Genomic DNA, 21011 nt, shown 5'->3' on the forward strand with positions numbered 1-21011 from the left:
CAACTCCTCCCGTCCACTGCCTCTTGTAAAACTCCTCCTCCCAACCTCGGTTCCTTCCCCCCAACTTTCCACCCCGGCTAGACCACTCGGACCCTGTTCTGCCAGGCTCCGATGGCCGCAGCCCCTCCCCCACCTCACTCCTGTTCACTGGCCGGTGTAAACCGGCCAGCGTGGAGGCCCCCGCCCGGGTCCCTTTCCCCCTTGCCCGGCCCTAGGAAAGCCCAGAAATCCCCTTTTAGCACACAAACCCCACCTATCCACCTACACCCCAAAGAGCCCTCATTTCAAGTAAAAGTCCCATCACTTCCCTTGTCCAAATATATACAACATTGGCTACTTTAGCCCATACACCCGCACGCAGTGAAACAAAAAAGAAGAAAATACAGTCATGAGGTTACATCGGCACATGGCCATTCCTCAGTTTGTCAGTTCTGCCACAGTCCTTCTGCTTTCACAAACTCCTCCGCTGCTTCCGCCGTTCCAAAATAAAAGTCCCTGAGCTTGTAAGTCACCCTCAGCTTCGCTGGATATACAATGCTGCACCGCACCTTGCTAATGTACAGTGCCCTCTTCACCCGGTTGAAGGCAGCCCGCCTCCTCGCCAGCTCCACCGTAAAGTCCTGGTATACACGTATACCAGCTCCAGCCCACTGCACCACCCGCTTCTGCTTGGCCCAGCTCAGGACCTTCTCCTTCACACTGTACCTACGGAAGCACAGAGTCACTGCCCTTGGCAGCTCACTCGCCTTTGGTACCGGCCTCCACGACCGATGAGCCCGATCCAGTTCATATCGGGAGGGATCCTCCCCATCCCCCAATAGTTTCGCCAGCATCGCGCCAAAATACTCAGTCGGCCTCGGACCTTCAACTCCTTTGGGCAGCCCCACAATCCTCAAATTCTGTCGCCTGGATCTGTTTTCCAGGTCTTCCATTTTTCCTCGCAGATCCTTGTTAATGTCCATCACCTTCCGCACCTCCTTCCCCATCGAAGCAAGTTGATCACCGTGCTGCAATACCGTCTCCTCCACTTCCTTCAGCACCTCCCCTTGCTCTCGCACCTCCGCCACTGCGCTCGCCACCGCCTTCGTCACTGGGGAAATCGCCTCCTCCACCAGCACACTCAAAACCTCCCTCATCTCCTTCCTCATTGTCTCCATGTATTTTGTAAACTGCCTTTCGAATTCCGCAGCCATCACCTTAGTTATTTCTTCAGCCGTAAGCAATGCGGCCTTCCCTGGTGCTCCAGCCTCCATTTTCTTTACTGACCCCGCGATGACATTTCCACTCCCTGACGGACCTTCAGCTGTTTTCCTTACGGACACTCTTTTGCTCACCCTAGACATTTTTCTTCACTGTGCCTTCACTCTGCCGCCTCTGTGCCTTCTCCCTGCTTTTGCCACCTCCGTGGACCCTGGAACTGGGCTTAAAGCCCCGAAAATGCCATCCCCGAACGGGAGCCCTCCATTGTGCGGCTGCATTCCGCCTGCTGTCACCGGAAGTCCAAAAGTGTCTACTCTGTTGTCTTACTAAGTGGAGCCACCTGATGTGCGACTACTCAGCACATCCCCGTCACTGGAGGTCCCCGTGAGTTACCTCCTTGTATTGCTGAAAACCACGTGGTGTGCATAGGGCACGATCTTCCGGTCACACTGCGCCGGAAAAGCATCTCGTCGAGGCACAGCATGGCCGGTGAAAGCCGGGAGACCCTGCTCCCAGGATCTACGTGGCTCACAATGCCCCGCAAGAGTCAACGCAATCTCGCGAGACGTTGAAAGGGCAATCCCACCCACAATGGGCAGGATCAGTTTTTGGCAAATCTGAATATTAGAGCGAGACGGTAAGCCTTACTCTAATGTGCAGACATCCAAGGTACCTGAGGCTTTGGGATTCAATTCCTTCGCCTCGCGGACCTCGGGCGGGTGCTGTTTGGTACTGGTCCCCACAAACAGGGGCCAGGCGGAATGGCACTCATAGGGATCTACAAGGGGATCGGAGGCCCCCTGGCAATGCCACCTGGGTGCCATCTTGGCACTGCCAAGGTGCCCAGGTGGCACTGCCAGATACCAGATTGGCACTGCCATGGTGTCAAGCTGGCATTTTCTGCGCATGCGCGATCGGGCCGGGGTTGCCCAGCGTGGGTGTAGGGGGGGTGCCGGGGGGGGGGGGGGGGGGTGCAGGGGGCGTTCTGGCTTAGGAGGCGGTCGGAGATTTATTTGTGAGCCTCGGAGATCGCAATCTCTCGCTAGAACTGGGCATTCTGACGAGCAGAGCTCCCCGTTGTAAAACAACAGGGCTATGTGCAGCTTTGGCCACGTGTCCACTTTTAGGTCCCTTATTCAAAACGAGTCACATTGAATAGCCATGTGTTTCTCGGCACGGCGAGTGCTGGGAAACACACGGCTGAGCACACTCGCTTTTGGGAAAATCGCACCCATAGTGTTGTTAAGGGCAAAGGACCCCAGGTATACAATTTTCCTCCTCCCAGCCTCGCCGCTCCCCTCCCCACCTTTAAGAGAACCTATCTCATTGGCCAAGTTTTTGGTAATTTCTCCTTATATGGCTTTGTGTCAAATTTCTGTTGATTTATGCACCTGAGAAGTGCTTTGGAACATTTAATTATGTCAAAACCACTACATAAATGCAAGTAGTTGTTTGTTAAAACACTAGATGTTTGCAGTGTTACTGTTCCTTCCATGAAGTGAGGTCAGGAAGTGTTGAAACTGTCACTCAGAATCTGGGGGTGGGGTGGCTTGGTCAGCGGTTACCGTAGGGACGAAATTGTATCTGACGATCCAATATCCTGCTTTAGGTCAGGGACTGCCTCCCACCACAGAGCTGCACATCCACCTAAGGGAAGCAAGGAATCTCGTCCCAATCCGGTGCAAGGGCATCAACTCCTTTGTCAAATGGTAATGTAGTCTTTCATTTCATGCATTTTTTTTAACTCTTTCATGGGATGTGGGCAACACAATCAAGACCAGCATTTATTTCCCATCGCTAATTGCTTTCTTGAATCACTGCAGTCCATGTGGTATAGATACACCCACTGTTCCAGGATTTTGATCCGTTAGCAGTGAAGGAATGGCAATATAGTTCCAAGTCAGAACAGTGTGTGGCTTGGAGGAGAACTTGCAGGAAGTGGGGTTCCCGTACATCTTCTACTTGACCTCCTAGGTGGTAGAGATCGCAGATTTGGAAGGTGCTTTCAAAGGAGCCTTGTTGAGTTGCTGCAATGTATCTTGGATGTAGTGGACACTGCTGCCACTGCACATTGCTGGTGGAGGGGGTGAATGTTTAGGTTGGTGAATGGGGTGCCGTGAAAGGGAGCTACTTTGTCCTGGGTGATGCTAAGCTTCTCAAATGAGCTGCACTCATTGTGGTAAATGGGGAGTTTTCCTCAAACTCATTTCAGAATTCAAGCTCCTGACCTGCTCTTATAGCAGTATTCAAATGGCTGGTCTTGTTCAGTTTCTGGTCAATAATACAGGATTCTGTGATGGCAGTGCTGTTGTGAAATAATGGAACTAATGCATTGTAGAACTGATGGCCATCTTGATAATGGAGCATGGAAAATGGAAGAAAGAAATTATCTGTTTGTGCACATGTTCCCACCTGGGCTGAACCCCTGGTGCACGAGGGGGGTGGGGACTGTGCTTTCCACTGGATCCTTGATCCAAGCAATTGACAAGCTGTGGCAGCTGGTCGCCCAACCTTCCAGCTCCCCTGACTATCCCACAGCCTTTTGAGGCTGCCTACGGGCTTCTTCTGAATCCGACAAATATTATGCTGCACGTCCCAAAGTACAGATGCTTGTATGAAAAAGATTTGTGCCAACACACGGTGCCCACAGCAAGCATTACTTCTGGGCTGATAGCCCAAATACACAGTATGATTGGGCTGGTACGGCAGCATGACTGGGTCAGTGTGCAATATGCAGCATGCTAATGCACAGTATGACTGCGAGTGCTACAGATAACCTTTTTTGAGTGGTGTGTGACTCCTGTACCGCTGTGTTGTTCTCACCAGTTATATTCTCCCAGATGTCACTAAGGCCAGCCGACAAAAGACCAGAGTGATAAAGAAGGATCTGAATCCTGTCTATAACCACACAATGGTATATGATGGCTTTCAGACACAAGATATGAATGAAACCTGTGCCGAGATCACTGTCTGGGATCATGATACCTTTTCCAACCAGCTCCTGGGAGGATTACGGCTCAGTCTAGGAACAGGTAGGAATCATTCCTCTTTGCTCTACATAATAAAAATTAAAAGCATTGTTGGTATGTTTGGGAACTGTCTCTAAGGGCAACTGTCCTAAAGGCTGAACTACAAATGTGTAAGTGTTGGTTGCTTGCTGACTGCCCATTTAATACCTCAAAATTGTAGTTGGGAGCCTCCATATTTCATAAAAACTCTGACTTGCAGGTTGAGAGTGGCCTCACAGTTGAAATAGGTAAGCATTCCAACCACGGTGGTGGCAGCTGTAATGTCGAATAAATGGGGTGGTACACAACCCCACAGCCCACAAATGACCTGGAGATTCAGCAAAGAGGTAGGTTTTAAGGATTATTTTAAAAGAGGGAAGATACTGAAGCATAGGAGGGGGAATATAGGGCGGGATTCTCCGCAATCGGCGCGATGTCCGCTGACCGGCGCCAAAAACGGCGCGAATCAGTCCGGCATCGCGCTGCCCCAAAGGTGCGGAAGTCTCCGCATCTTGAGGGGCCGGGCCCTCACCTTGAGGGGCTAGGCCCGCGCCGGACTGATTTCCGCCCCGCCAGCTGGCGGGAAAGGCCTTTGGTGCCCCGCCAGCTGGCGCGGAAATGACCTTGCCGTGCGGCGCATGCGCAGGAGCGTCAGCGGCCGCTCACGGCATCCCCGCGCATGCGCAGTGGAGGGGGTCTCTTCCGCCTCCGCCATAGTGGAGACCATGGCAAAGGCGAAGGAAAAGAGTGCCCTCATGGCACAGGCCCGCCCGCGGATCGGTGGGCCCCGATCGGGCACCCCCAGGGGCCAGATCGCCCCGCGCCCCCCCCAGAACCCCGGAGCCCGCCGCGCCGCCTTGTCCCGCCGGTAAGAGGGGTGGATTGATTCTCGCCGGCGGGACAGGCATTCCAGAATCGCCGGGGGGGGCTCACCAACCGGCACGGCGCGATTCCCACCCCCGCCGAATATCCGGTGCCGGAGAATTCGGCAACCAGTGGGGGCAGGATTCATGCCAGCCCCTGGTGATTCTCTGACCCGGCGGGGGTCGGAGAATCCCGCCCATGGTCTTCGACCCGGTGGGGGTGAATGGGGTATTTGAGGACTTTTACAAGAGGCTATATGATTCGGACCCTCCGGCCAGGGTGGAGGAAAGGAGGCATTTTTTCGACGAGTTGGAGTTCCCCAAGGTGGAGGAGGGCCTGGTAGAGGGACTGGGAACACCCATTGGATTGGTTGAGGGATGGTAGATAGGGGGGGTCCAGGCGGGGATGGCCCCGGGCCCTGATGGCTTCCCGGTATAATTTTATAAAATGTTCTCTGGGGACCTGGGGACCCTGCTAGTAAGGGCATTAAATGAGGGAGCGCCCCCCCCCCCTCCCCACCCCCCACGGTGTCGCAGGCCTCAATTTAGTTAATTTTGAAAAAGGATAAGGACCCCGATCAGTGTGGGTCCTATCGTCCAATTTCATTGCTGAATGTAGATGCTGAGTTTCTGGCTAAGATCTTGGCCTCACAAATTGAGGACTGTGTGCCAGGGGCGATAGGGGAAGACCAGACGGGATTTGTAAAGGGGAGGTATCTGTCGGCCAATATTAGGCGTTTGTTAAACGTTATAATGATGCCCCCGGAGGGACGAAATGTGGAGGTAGCGATCGCTATGGACATGGAGAAGGCCTTTGACCGGGTAGAATGGGACTACTTGTGTGAGGTGCTGGGGCGGTTTGGGTTCGGGCACGGGTTTGTTGATTGGGTCTGGTTGTTGTATCAGGCGCCGGCAGCGAGTGCAAGGACGAACCGGGTGAGTTTGGGGTATTTTTGGCTGCATCCTGGGATGAGGCAGGGATACCAACTCCCCCCGCTTTTAACTTTGCCGATAGAGCCACTGGCAATGACGCTTAGAGCATCAAGGGGTTGTCAGGGGATACTGCGAGCATAGGGTCTCGCTGTATGCGGACGATTTATTGCTTGAGATATCAAACCCACTGGAAGTTATTCGGGGGTTCATGGGCATATTGGAGGAATTTGGTCGGGTATAAGTTTTTAAAAAAATAATTTTTATTAAAGGGTTTTCATAAAATATCAATAACAAAATGAAAAAGAAACCCAACAGGGTTAAGTACAAAACACAGTCCAGAAAAACAACCCTCCATACCCCCCTGCCCCCCTGTACATACAAATAAATTTATATTAACACCCCAAATTAATACAACAGGTGTATACACCCCCTCAGACCCTCCAGTATAAATAACAAAAACAAAAAAGTAAAGAACCCCCCCCCCTGCCCCCCCGAGTTGCTGCTCCCATTGACCAATGTCTACCGCTCTGCCAGGAAGTCTAAGAACGGTTGCCACCGCCTAAAGAACCCTTGTACCGACCCTTTCAAGGCGAATTTCACCCTCTCCAACTTAATAAACCCCGCCATATCGTTGATCCAGGATTCCACGCTTGGGGGCCTCGCATCCTTCCACTGAAGAAGAATCCTTCACCGGGCTACCAGGGACGCAAAGGCCAGAATTCCGGCCTCTTTCGCTTCCTGCACTCCCGGCTCCTCTGCCACCCCAAATATTGCGAGCCCCCAGCCCGGCTTGACCCTGGATCCGACCACCCTCGACACCGTCCTCGCTACGCCCTTCCAAAATTCCTCCAGCGCTGGGCATGCCCAGAACATATGGGTGTGATTTGCTGGGCTCCCTGAGCACCTAAGACACCTGTCCTCACCCCCAAAGAACCTGCTCATCCTTGTCCCGGTCATGTGTGCCCTGTGCAGCACCTTAAACTGTATGAGGCTGAGCCTCGTGCACGATGAGGAAGAGTTCACCCTCCCCAGGGCGTCTGCCCACGTCCCTTCCTCAATTTCCTCTCCCAACTCCTCCTCCCACTTACCTTTTACCTCCACCACCGAGGCCTCCTCCTCCTCCTGCATCACCTGGTAAGTTTCCGAGATCTTCCCCACTCCCACCCACCCCCCCGAGAGCACCCTGTCCTGTACTGTGTGTGGCCGTAGCCGTGGGAATTCCGCCACCTGCCGTTTGGCAAACGCCCTTACCTGTAAGTACCTAAAGGTGTTCCCCGGGGGGAACCTGTACTTCTCCTCCAGCTCACCCAGGCTCGCGAACTTCCCGTCCACAAACAGGTCCACCAACTTTCGTATCCCTGCCCTGTGCCACCGCACAAACCCTCCACCTGTTCTTCCTGGGGCGAACCGGTGGTTCCCCCGTAGTGGGGTCCCCGCCGAGGCCCCCACTTCTCCCCTGTGCCGCCTCCACTGCCCCCAAATTTTGAGGGCCGCGGCCACCACCGGGCTCATGGTATACCTCCTTGGAGGGAGCGGCAGCGGCGCCGTTGCCAGCACCCCCAGACTCGTACCCACACAAGATGCCGTCTCCAGCCTCTTCCATGCGGCCCCCTCCCCCTCCATCACCCACTTGCGCACCATCGTCGCATTGGCGGCCCAGTAGTATCCACAGAGGTTGGGCAGCGCCAGTCCCCCCCCCTATCTCTACTCCGCTCCAGGAACACCCTTCTCACCCTCTGAGTCACTCGCGCCCACACAAACCCCATTATACTCCTGTTAACCCGCCTGAAAAAAGCCTTCGGGATAAACACGGGGAGGCACTGGAACAGGAACAAAAACCTTGGGAGCACCGTCATTTTGATTGACTGCACCCTACCCGCCAAGGACAGTGACAACGCGTCCCACCTCTTGAACTCCTCCTCCATTTGCTCCACCAGCCTTGTAAAATTAAGCCTATGCAGGGCCCCCCAGCTCCTGGCCACCTGGACTCCCAGATACCTGAAGTTCCTCTCCGCCTTTTTTAGTGGCAGCTCGCCAATCCCCCTCTCCTGGTCCCCTGGATGAACTACGAACAGCTCGCTCTTCCCCATGTTGAGCTTGTACCCCGAAAAGTCCCCGAATTCCCTCAGAATCCTCATTACCTCCGGCATTCCCCCCACCGGGTCCGCCACATACAGCAGCAGGTCGTCCGCATAAAGTGACACCCTATGCTCCTCCCCACCACGCACCAACCCCCGCCAGTTCCTTGACTCCCTCAGTGCCATAGCCAGGGGTTCAATCGCCAGTGCGAAGAGCAGGGGGGACAGGGGACACCCCTGTCTCGTCCCTCGGTGCAACCGAAAGTACTCGGACCTCCTCCTGTTTGTGGCCACACTCGCCATCGGGACCTCATACACCAGCCTAACCCACCTGACAAACCCCTCCCCAAATCCGAACCTCTTCAGCACCTCCCACAGGTACCCCCACTCTACCCTATCGAAGGCTTTCTCAGCGTCCATTGCCACCACTATCTCCGCCTCCCCCTCCCTCGCCGGCATCATGATAACGTTCAAAAGCCCCCCCCCAGTCTCCCCTTCACAAACCCCGTCTGGTCTTCATGGATGATCTGTGGCACACAATCCTCAATCCTCGTGGCTAAAACCTTCGCCAGCACCTTGGCATCTACATTTAGCAAGGAAATCGGTCTGTAAGACCCACACTGCAGGGGATCCTTGTCCTGCTTCAGGATCAAGGAGATCAGTGCCCGGGACATCGTCGGGGGCAAGGCCCCCCCCTCCCTTGCCTCATTGAAGGTCCTAACTAACAGCGGGCCCAACAGGTCCATATATCTTTTATAGAATTCGACCGGGAAACCGTCCGGCCCCAGTGCCTTCCCCGCCTGCATGCTTCCTATCCCTTTGATCAGCTCCTCCATCCCAATCGGGGCCCCCAATCCCGCCACCAGTCCCTCTTCCACCTTTGGAAACCTCAATTGTTCCAGGAAGCGGCCCATCCCTCCCTCCTCCCGTGGGAGCTCGGATCGGTACACTTCCTCGTAGAAGTCCCTGAAGACCCCATTGATGCCAGCTCCACTCCGCACCACACTCCCTCCCCTGTCCTTAACTCCCCCGATCTCCCTAGCTGCGTCCCGCTTCCGAAGCTGATGCGCCAGCATCCGGCTAGCCTTTTCCCCATACTCGTAAATCGCCCCCTGGGCCTTCCTCCACTGCACCTCCGCCTTCCTGGTGGTCACCAGGTCGAATTCAGCCTGGAGGCTACGCCTCTTCCTCACCAATCCTTCCTCGGGCTCCTCTGCATACCTCCTGTCTACCCTCACCATCTCCCCCACCAGCCTCTCCCTCTCCCCCCGCTCCCTCCTCTCCTTGTGGGCCCTAATGGAGATCAGCTCTCCCCTCACCACCGCCTTCAGTGCCTCCCATACCATCCGCACTCGGACCTCCCCGTTGTCGTTGGTCTCCAGGTACCTCTCTATACTTCCTCGGACCCGCTCGCTCACCTCCTCGTCCGCCAACAGCCCCACCTCCAAGCGCCACAGCGGGCGCTGGTCCCTCTCCTCCCCCATCTCCAAGTCCACCCAATGCGGGGCGTGGTCCGAAATGGCTATCGCCGAGTACTCAGTATCCTCTACTCTCGCTATCAACGCCCTGCTCAAAATGAAAAAGTCAATTTGGGAATAAGCCTTATGGACATGTGAGAAGAATGAAAATTCCCTAGCCCCCGGCCTTGCAAATCGCCAAGGGTCCACCCCTCCCATCTGGTCCATAAACCCCCTCAGCACTCTAGCCGCCGATGGCTTCCTACCCGTCCTAGACCTGGAGCGATCCAGTGCCGGGTCCAGCACCGTGTTAAAGTCTCCCCCCATTATCAGGCCCCCCACTTCCAAGTCTGGGATCCGACCCAACATATGCCGCATAAAACCCGCATCGTCCCAGTTTGGGGCATACACATTGACCAGTACCACCCTCTCTCGCTGCAACCTACCACTTACCAATATGTACCTACCGCCATTACCTGCCACAATGCTCGACGCCTCGAATAACATCTTCTTTCCCACCAAGATCGCCACCCCTCGATTTTTGGCATCCAGCCCCGAGTGATACACCTGACCTACCCACCCTTTCCTCAATCTTACCTGGTCTGCCACCTTCAGGTGTGTCTCCTGAAGCATAAACACATCCGCCTTGAGCCCCTTCAGGTGTGCGAACACGCGGGCCCGCTTAACCGGCCCATTCAGTCCCCTTACATTCCAGGTTATCAGCCGGATCAGGGGGCTATCCGCCCCCCTCCCCCGCCGACTAGCCATAACCCCTCCTCGGCCAGCCACGCGCCTGCACCCCACACCCGGCCCGTTCCCCACAGCGGCATACCCCCGTCTCGACCCCTCCCCCACTCGCTCCAGCTCCTCCTTGACCATAGCAGCAGCAACTCGATTCCCCCCCCCACCCCCAACCCCCGGGCTAGGACCCATCCTAGCTGATTTACTCCCCCCATTGCACTTCCGCAAGTCACCTGACTCCTGCTGACCCCGGCCACTCCCGCCTCTCCTTCGACTCCTCCCATTGTGTGGCCACCCTCCTCTCCCGTCCCCATCCTTAGGCTCTCCCCCTACCCCTTCTGTTCTCAGCGCGGAAAACAACCCTCGCTTCCCCACCCTGGCCCCGCCCCTTCCAGTCTTCAGCGCGGGAAAGAGCCCGCGCTTTCCACCTCCCAGGCCCCGCCACCTGTGACGCAGCTCCTTTTACAGGCCCGGTCCCCTCACCCCTGACTCGGGCCTCCCCCTCCCCCGCGGGGCCCCATCTCACCTCCAAGAGTCCCCCCCGACCAACCCAACCAAAACAGTGCCCAACGCGCCCCAGCCACCCTCACCGACCCAAAAGAGAAAAAACACAAGGAGAAAGAAACCCGGAGCAATACAAAGGCCCCCCCCTCGAAACAAAAATAAACATAGCATATCAACCGCAGTCCCCCATCGCCCGTCCCGCCCCTCAATCTGTGTCCAACTTCTCGGCCTGAACAAAGGCCCACGCCTCCTCCGGAGACTCAAAATAATGGTGCTGCAACATGCCAAACTTCACCCCCTTCCTGTGCAGCACCGCCTTCGCTCGTTTGTACCCGGCCCTCCTCTTCGCCACTTCCACACTCCAGTCTTGATATATCCGAACCTCCGCGTTCTCCCACCTGCTGCTCCTCTCCTTCTTGGCCCACCTGAGCACACATTCCCGATCGACGAACCGATGGAACCTCACCAGCACCGCCCGCGGAGGCTCGTTAGCCTTGGGCCTCCTCGCCAGCACCCTATGAGCCCCCTCCAACTCCAGGGGCCCCTGGAAGGACCCCGCTCCCATCAGTGAGTTCAACATGGTGACCACAGGCCCCCACGTCCGGCCCCTCCAGCCCCTCCGGGAGGCCCAGAATCCGCAGATTCTTCCGCCTCGACCGATTCTCCATCTCCTCGAACCGCTCCTGCCATTTCTTGTGGAGCGCCTCGTGCGCCCCCACCTTTACCGCCAGGCCTAAGATCTCGTCCTCGTTGTCGGAGATCTTTTGTCGAGCCTCGCGGATCGCCACTCCCTGGGCCGTCTGTGTCTCCAGTAGCTTATCAATAGAAGCCTTCATCGGCTCTAGCAGGTCCGTTTTAATCTCTCTGAAGCAGCGCTGGATACCCTCCTGCTGCTCCTCCGCCCACTGCATCCACGCTGCTTGGTCTCCACCCGCCGCCATTTTGTCCTTCTTCCCTCGCATCTTCTTCGGGTCCACCACCACATTTTTTGTCGCCCCGCTCCTAGTTGAAGCCATATACTGACGGGGAGCTGTTGTAGACTCCTTCCCACACCGGGATACGTCGAAAAAATGCCATTGGGGGCCCTGAAAAGAGCCCAAAAGTCAATTTTTGCGGGAGCCACCGAATGTGCGACTTAGCTCCGCATAGCCGCAACCGGAAGTCTGTTTTCAGGGTCGAAGTTAAACATGTGGAAGAGTGAAGTCTTCCCGATCGAGGCGAGGGTGCATGAGACGAGGCTGCGTGAGCTCCCGTTCAAGGTAGTAGTGGCGCGTTTCAGGTATCTGGGCATCCATTTGTCAATGTACTCTGTCGATTATTCTTTTGTCTACTATGTAAGTACTGTGTACATTCCCTTGGCCGCAGAAATATACTTTCCACTGTACTTCGGTACATGTGACAATAAATATCAATCAATCAATTTGCTCCATTAATGACCTTCCTTTCATCATAAGGTTAAAAGTGGGAATGTTCGCTGATGACTGCTGTCATGGCCACTGAGATTGTGCGTGGTCAATTCTAACCACAATTGACCCAGAGTAGCAACACAAGTGAAATTAGATGTTGGCCTGGATTCTACTCTGCCTGCTGCTGGTAGCAGCAGGGTCCCCGATGCAGCAGTGAACATTCATTTCCAGTAGTGGGTTGTGATTGACAGCTTCCGCAAAACAGCTGCAGCCTTGATTCATTCATCTCCCTTCATGGATGAGTGACTCTAAGTGCTGAAACCCCAATGTTTACAAACATCAACCACATCAAAGAGAGATAAGTGCATTCGAATCACCCAAGTATGTTGGCAGTTCCTTCTAGTTAAGGAGTCCTTGTTGGGGTGGTTCCTTTAGTTAGGAGGTCTCTGTGGGAGTCCCTATGGTGAGGAGGTCTCTGTGGGGGGTTCCTTCGGTTAGGAGGTGCTGGGGGATCTCCCAATTAAGGGGGTCCCTGGGGGATCTCACAATTAACGAGGTCCATGGGGGGTTGGGGCGGGTAACCCCCATACTTGGGGGAAGGGGGGTATCCAGGCAATCTGGTGGTGTGGGGATGATTTGCAGTGGGATGGGGGGGGTGGAGTGTACGACCTTGGGACTTCACAATTGACCATCGAAATGGTGGCCCAATAGCGGGATTCCGTTGTATTCTTCGCCAATCCATAAATTTGCATGGCAAGGGTTACGGAATTGTTTCCTAGTTTATGCTCCTCCGGCGGGAGAACATAATTTCCCATTCGGAGAATCTCGCCCGTTATTTTAAAATACCCGAGGACCTTGGCAATAAACTACAATCACCAGTTTGTAAAATGTAAACACAAGTAGCCTTTTATTATGTACAATATTAGAATTAAATAGACCCAAAAAAATACAACTGACTATCTAATCCCCTTCCCTACCGCACCCCCTTCCCCCCACTTTCTAACTGCCTCCACTCTCTGCACACACAGACAGACACAGAGAGGAAAGGGTGGTTGAGAGGTAAATAAATAATTATTTATAAAAGGATCTTTGATGCATGAGGATGAGTTCTAATTAATGTCTTTCTGAAGGTTGGGTACTTTCAGTTGGGTACTTTCTTTTCCTTCAGCTTGTAATGATCTTCACTGCAGACTCACAAAGACAGCAGGGAACAGCCAGCAGAGGCAAGGAGAAAACATAGCTTCTCTTCCTTTGAGGGTGTAGAGGTTTCTGGCCAGGTTGTCTACTTTTTCTGTAGGTTCAGGATCATTTCAAGTTTACAGTAAGGATTTGCCAGGCACTCACTGGTTTTAGAACAATACGGTAGTTCGTTCAGCAAGAGAGAGAGAGCGGGTGCGTCCCTGCTCTTTCTAAGGTCTGATAACTTCTGCCCAGTTCTCTCAAAAAGCATCACGCAAGAACCAATCACTGATTATTGTCAGGCAGAACTGTCCCTGGCCAATCCACCGGTTGCCAACCAACTAATCAAACCGGCTTGCTCCAAAGCTAGCCCCTAAGATTCACTCGGCGCCAAAGAGTCTGACTTCTTTCCAAAACAAGACCTGGGAACACAATGTCCTGACAAGCAGGCTGCTTCAGCTAGAGTCCTCTGCTTAAAGGCACATTCCAATTATGGGTCCACAGACCTAAAATAAGAAAAGAAAAGAAAATGGGAACAAAGGAAATAAACATGCAGGGCTCTTATACTGCATAATGTTCGGCACCATTCGTGACTTCTCAGATACTGAAGCAGTTCATGTCCAAATGCAGCAAGACCTGGGCAATGTCCAGGCTTAGGCTGACAAGTGGGGCAGCACGGTAGCATAGTGGTTAGCACAATTGCTTCACAGCTCCAGGGTCCCAGGTTCGATTCCCGGTTTGGGTCACTGTCTGTGCGGAGTCTGCACGTTCTCCCCGTGTGTGCGTGGGTTTCCTCCGGGTGCTCCGGTTTCCTCCCACAGTCTAAAGATGTGCAGGTTAGGTGGATTGGCCATGCTAAATTGCCCATAGTGTCCAAAATTGCCCTTAGTGTTGGGTGGGGTTACTGGGTTATGGGGATAGGGTGGAGGTGTTGACCTTGGGTAGGGTGCTCTTTCCAAGAGCTGGTGCAGACTCGATGGGCTGAATGGCCTCCTTCTGCACTGTAAATTCTTGATCAAGTAAGATTTGCACCACTGAAGTCCCAGGCAATGACCATCTCCAACAGGAGAGGATATAACCATTGCCCCATGCCATTCATTGGCATTCCCATCGCTGAATTCCCGCACTATCAACATCCTGGGTGTTACCATTGACCACAAACTGAACTGGACTAGCCATATAAATACTGCGGCTACCAGAGCATGTCAAAGGATAGGAATCCCGCAGCGAGTAACTCACCTCCTGACCTCCCAAAGCCTGTCCACCATCTACAAGGAACAAGTCAGGAGTGTAATCAAATGCTCTCCACTTGCCTGGATGAATGCAGCTCCAAAAACACTCAAGAAGCTTGTCACCATCTAGGGCAAAGCAACCAACTTGATTGCTACCTCTTCCCCAAACATTCACTCCCTCCACCACCGATGAACAGTGGCAGCCTTGTATACCATCTACAAGATGCCCTGCAGGAACCCACCAAGGTTCCTCAGGGAGCATCTTCCAAATCCACGACCTTTACCATCTAGGACAAGAGTGGCCGATACCTGGGAATATCACCACCTGTGGCCTCCCCTCCAAATCAGTCACCATTCTGATTTGAAAATATACTCCCGTTCTTTCACAGTCGCTAGTCAAAATCCTGGAATTCCCTCCCGAACAGCACAGTGGGTGTACCTACATCTCAGGGACTGCAGGGGTTCAAGAAGTCAGCTCACTACAATCTTCTGAAGAAAACCAGAGATGTGCAATAAATGAATACCAAAAAAGGAATACTCAAGCCTAAAGTCAGGTTATGTTTTGCAAGAGGAAGTAAGGCTAGATACAGAGATAGAGATTGAACCAGTGCTCGTTGGTCCATCAATATCCAGTCTTGCACAAGATAAAAGTGATATTTTGACATTCACACGATGAACCCAACAGCTGGGCAACAACGTGCCCCAGGCTGGCTTGTTAAAATAAAAATTGAAAATGCAATTCTGAACACACAGGTTCCTTAACAAGTTCCTCATCATGGCCACTTCCATCCCCGTTGACACTGCTGGCCCTCTTAAGGAGCTACCTGTTCCTTGGGCTAGGCAGCGGCAGCTCCCAATATGGCAGACAGCCCTCGCCGCCTGGTCACTCTCAGCACCACTAGTCCAGTGCTGAGTTTGCCTCTTGCCTGATTCGAGCATTTGAATTCAAAAATAACGCAGTGAGTGCAACACAGTTCATGCTGGGTCAATACCCGGAATTCCGCCGAGTGTGGGGTTCCTGTCTTAACTTTGAAAAACTGGCCCCAGGTGTCAATATGCAGCCACGATAGGTGCAGTGACATGGAGGAAGATGGAAGCATGACGATAGAATAGGAGCAGGTTATTTAGCCCTCGTGCAAGTCTTGCCATTCAGCTAGATCATGTTAATCTGTACTTCAGTTCCATAGAAATGCAAGAAACAGTTACATTCCATGAGGGGCTTCCCTGGCATGAACTCGTGTTCTTGATGGTAAGCCATTTATCATTGTCTGAAGGGACGAACACTGTAGACATGACTGACTCTTATCACTCTGTCTGACTGAAAGTCATTTTCTGGCACTGAGTATTTTTCTGCGAGCAGCTCAACAGATCATTAAATACATGAAAAGGAAATAAAAGAAAATACATAATAGGGCAACACAACATATACAATGTAACTACACAAGCACTGGCATTGGATGAAGCATACAGGGTGTAGTGTTAATGAGGTCAGTCCATAAGAGGGTCATTTAGGAGTCTGGTAACAGCGGGGAAGAAGCTGTTTTTGAGTCTGTTCGTGCGTGTTCTCAGACTTCTGTATCTCCTGCCCGATGGAAGAAGTTGGAAGAGTGAGTAAGCTGGGTGGGAGGGATCTTTGATTATGCTGCCCGCTTTCCCCAGGCAGCGGGAGGTGTAGATGGAGTCAATGGATGGGAGGCAGGTTTGTGTGATGGACTGGGCGGTGTTCACGACTCTCTGAAGTTTCTTGCGGTCCTGGGCCGAGCAGTTGCCATACCAGGCTGTGATGCAGCCCGATAGGATGCTTTCTAGTGGTTATATTTACAATCACTCCCCTAACCACCTTCAACTGATGCTGACCAGTTGTCCTGGAGCCCACTGTTTGTCCATTGTAGAGATGGTCCTGAAATGGGGGTGGAAGAGGCATCAGCCTACAATAGATCTCAACAGCATTTCAACAACAATAAATTGATCAATGCAATGATGACACCGGGCTCTTTAAATGCTGCAGCAGTAAGGGTCAGGCATCAGAATCAACGGTTAAAAGTTCCAATCAGGGGCTATTCCAATGTTAAAAACCTAAATAGGTGTAATTTCAGACTCCAAAGATGTGCAGGTTAGGTGAATTGGCCATGCTAAATTGCCCCTTAGTGTCCAAAGATGTGCACGTTAGGTGGGGTTACAGGAATAGGGCAGGGGCGTGAGCCTGGGTAGAATGCTCTTTCAGAGGGTCGGTGCAGACTTGATGGGCCGAATGGCTTCCTACTGCACTGCAGAGATTCTATGGTTTCTGTGATGGTGAAGTCAAAGCTTGTAAGACTGAACGAGCAGTTTTCCTTACCTGGGAATTGCACCTCGCAGGAAAATCCCTGCTGCTAACAGCAGAATTGGCCGTTTGCTCTGGGGTTCTGAGGCACGTTAAAAATCCTGGCATATTGTGCGCTGGATTCTCCAAAAATGGGGCTCTGTCCCCACTATGCTGGCGATTCTCCTACCTACAGGGGGCTGGCAGGGCCCCGGGAGCTGCTCGCAGATCTGGCTGAGGAAATGGCCCCCGCATGTCCGGTCGGGAGTCCGTGCATGCGCATGGCGGTGGCCTGCAGCAGCCGCGCCGTGCAACATGGCGGACCCGGACTGGGGAGTGACATCCAAAATGTGGGCCCCCCCCGAGATCCAAGCCGCCCATTTGCCGCCCCGGCTGCCCATGAGGCCCCCCCCCCCTCCTCCGCCCCCGCTGCTCGATCCTCCCGCCCCCCACCAGGGCGGCATGGACTGAGTCAGCAGCCACCACCCGATGCTCCCGACAGGCAATACGTGGTTAGAACCATGCCATCGGGGGAACTCGGCCAGTTTTGCCTGGAGAATCGCTGGGAGGAAGCCTCTGTCAATGGCCCCCCAGCCGCGTAATCCGTGCGCGAGCGATTCTGCGGGGACTGGAGAATCATGGGAGCGGCACCGGCCATGATCCCCGCGTAAAAATGGATTCACCGCCCCGACGCCAAACGCGATTTCGACACGGGATGCGTAGAATCCAGCCCTGAATGTCAGATGTTTTGACACAGTTCTGAAAATTATAGGGCCGATCTAATGGCCACATCATGCGTGATTTGGGACGTAGTTTGGGCAGTAAATCCCTTGAGAGGCCTCTTGCAAAATTTACCCTGGCGATCTGGATCCCGCCCACAACTTGCATATTTAAGCGTGCAGTTAGGCACACTTCTATGTCTCCGCCAGCGCTAACCAGCACCCAGGATCTAAAGGCCTCATCAAGGTGTTCCCAGCCGGACACCATTTACCACTGGCCTCCACAAACAGGGACCAGGCGGAACGGCACTAGGGGGGGGGGGGTCTCCCATGTGATCAGAGGCCCCCAGGGCGGTCGGCCTCTGAGCAGGGAGGCACCTTGGCACTGCTAACGTGGCAATGCCACCCAGGTGCCATTCTGACAGAGGCATGTGGGTGCCACTCTGGCATTGCCAGGATGCCCAGGTGGCACGGCCAGGCTGGCAGGGCCAAGGTGGCATTTTGTCTGCGCTAGGGATCAGGTCTGGGGTTGCCCTGTCCTTCTGAGGTGGGGTGAGGGGAACTTGAAGACTCCCTAATCGGTAAATTGGGGGTCTGTGGGGTTGCATTGGGGGATTGAGAGAAATGGAGCTCTGATCTCTTCCTACATTGACGAGCGGAGCTCCTCAGTGCAGGAACTGAAGGTAACCCCCCCCCCAGAAAACAAGAGCACCGTTTGATAGCGGGTCGTTCACACATGCTAAATCTTCCCACAACAGGACCCTTTTTTTCCATTAATTCGCAATCATACAATATCAATGTACAGTACTTGTTTTCTATGCTGTGTTTTAGAACTGAAAATTGTTTTTTGTTGTAGATCAGGTGGCGATAAAAAGGGAACAGTTCCAGATTTTGTGTGCTTTTTAATAATAGTTCTGCTCTGTGTACTTAATCTTAATGAAGACAAATGCCAAGTCCCGCTGTTCATTTCTGCCCCTATTCTAGGTCTCAGCTATGGCCTACCTGTCAACTGGATGGATTCAAATGAGGAAGAGGTTTCTGCCTGGCGAAGAATGCTTTCAGAACCTGGGCAATGGGTGGACTCCACGTTGCCACTCAGACCCAACATGAATTCTATGCAATAATCACAGAACAAAGTGCCACTCCAAAAAATAATCGATAATCTGTGTGACCTGGCCTGTCCTTCGGGGAAATTCCACGTGGGTCTCAGGCCCTAAGATAGGGAACCAAATTTAATTGGGAGATAAATGAATGAGAATTTGAGTTTTGAGCTCAGGAGTTTGGTACTGACTTTCGTGGTTAGCAAAGAATATGTTTCAGAGTTAATGCTGAAAATATAACAATTTGGTACCTCTGTATCGCGAGGGCCTCTGTGACGCAGCCTGGAGTAGCAGAGTGTTCTGGTACGGCCTAGGTTAGGGAATAGGGCCATGCAGGCTCTGCCAATCCTGCTTCAACCAGCCGTGTAATGGAAATGTGCACTTCAGCAGTTGCTATGTGAACACTTGTCCAATTATACAGAATTATTCTCTTTTCTCACCATCTTCTCATCAGCAACTCCCCATAGGAAACTTTTACTGGACATTATTTCTGATATTTCAATTGACAGTGACCTGTTCTATGCTTATTAATCAGATACCTGCACGTTAAAAGTTTTGAAAAAGATAGTCTTTTCAGCACAGAATGTATAGGGTGGGATTTTCCGGCCCTTCCCACCAATGGGATCTTCTGGACCCACCGAAGGTGACCCCCCCCACCCACGGCAGGTTCCCAAGCAGCTGGAAGGGCAATCCACGGTGTAGACACCAGCGGGACTAGAAGGTTCCGCCGCCACCCAATGGCAAGCCACCTCTGCCGCCGGAACTCTCGCCGTCCGGGGGGGCGGGGGGGGGGGGGGGGGTTGGTGTACAGCATCTTTGAATTTCCTTGCTTCTCCATTGGTGACCCTGCCCAGGTCCTAAGCTCTGTAATTCCAGCACTTAACCTCCACCTTTCCTTCTTTAAGTCATTTATTAAAAGCCAAAGTTTTGACCAACCTTTGGTCCTAATACCTCTCCCTTAGTTTCAATGATAATTTATGCCGAATTTACATTCCTGTGAAGTACCTTGAGATATTTTGTTATCCTATAGGCCCAATATAAATGGAAGTTATTGTTGTATCATACACCTTCCTGTCACAGAATGGATCCCTGCAATTTTTTGTCATTAGTTAGGATCTCCAGAAGTTTTGTATAACCACAAACCTCTCTCCAAGTGTCTTTTTGTGTGATTTGATAAGGTGTGGATCTCATTTTTGACACTTCCCCACTAAGGTTACAGAGTTTCCAAGCTCTCAGTCCAACATCTACCTCCCAACCTGGTGCCTGAAGACTATCAGCCCAGAGAGATCTGAAGCCCTTCTCCCACCTTGTCCCCAGCCTGTTTGCTGTTATGGTAGCTCTGTCCTTATATTAAATGTTGTAATATTTATCTGTGTGGAATTAGTAGTTTGGGATTAGTTTAACCTCTTTTTAACCTTCTGGTTTGGTACTTTCCACAAGCATTTTGAATTATCAATAAATTAAATATTAGTCATCTGGCTGAAGTTATTTGTGGATGCTGTAAAAAATGGTTCCTTATATTCCTATTTCTCTCACCCTCTCTTCCCACACTTACATCCTGCATCACCTTCCACAACGTTCATCCCTTTCATCAGTTTTAACTCATTTTCAATTAATCAATAACTGAGAATTGATGGTCACCTTTCCAGTGAGGTCCACAATGCCCAGAAACAGTGCTGGAGATGCCTTCGCTTGTCAAGGGCTGTGATGACTCACATTTGCCACATTGCAAACCTCAGTGTGCTTATGTCATACATATGGAGGCCATCCATTGTCAATGACTGTCACATTCAACTTACTTTTATAAGTGGCTCCATGGGGACCTCTGTGGAATATCACAATCCTCCGCTCATAAATGCATTTGAGAGGTCACTGGCATCCTATTCCATAAGGCACACAATTATACCCAGTTCCCCTTGGATGTAGCCAGCCAGGCTGTCAAAGCAATGGGATTTACAAGAATTTCCAGCTTCCCACAGGTGCAGGGTGCCATCAACTGCACACATGTGGCATTAACAGCTCCCTGGGAGCAAGCACAATGATTCATTAGGTTTGGGCAAGATACCCTAGGAACTCACATGACTCTTATATCTTGAGTCACTTGCAGGTGCCAAAGATCTTAAAGGTCCCTCAGCATATTCAAGGTTAGCTCATTGCTGACAAAGGCTACCCCCAAAAGTGGAGAGGTGGAATGTGGCTCATTCCGTGGCGCACTCCTTGATTGAGCATCCCATTGGCATACTGAAGATGCATTTCAGGTGTCTGGACGAGTAAGGTGACACTCTCCAG

General features: G+C 52.6%; 1 protein-coding gene across 3 annotated transcripts in view; it reads left to right on the forward strand.

Moving 5' to 3' along the window:
* The window catches only part of LOC140414227 (synaptotagmin-like protein 1), a 142396-nt gene extending 122200 nt beyond the window's left edge, over positions 1-20196 (forward strand). For all 3 annotated transcript variants that reach the window (XM_072500967.1, XM_072500966.1, XM_072500968.1), the window contains exons 13-15: positions 2810-2909; positions 4027-4232; positions 18607-20196. In XM_072500967.1, coding sequence (XP_072357068.1) covers positions 2810-2909; positions 4027-4232; positions 18607-18746 — 446 coding nt within the window. In that variant the 3' untranslated portion in view covers positions 18747-20196. The remainder of the gene's footprint in view (positions 1-2809; positions 2910-4026; positions 4233-18606) is intronic.
* Positions 20197-21011: the final 815 nt, after the last annotated feature.

The sequence above is a fragment of the Scyliorhinus torazame genome, chromosome 1 (genome assembly GCF_047496885.1).
Source record: "Scyliorhinus torazame isolate Kashiwa2021f chromosome 1, sScyTor2.1, whole genome shotgun sequence".
Lineage (NCBI taxonomy): Eukaryota > Metazoa > Chordata > Chondrichthyes > Carcharhiniformes > Scyliorhinidae > Scyliorhinus > Scyliorhinus torazame.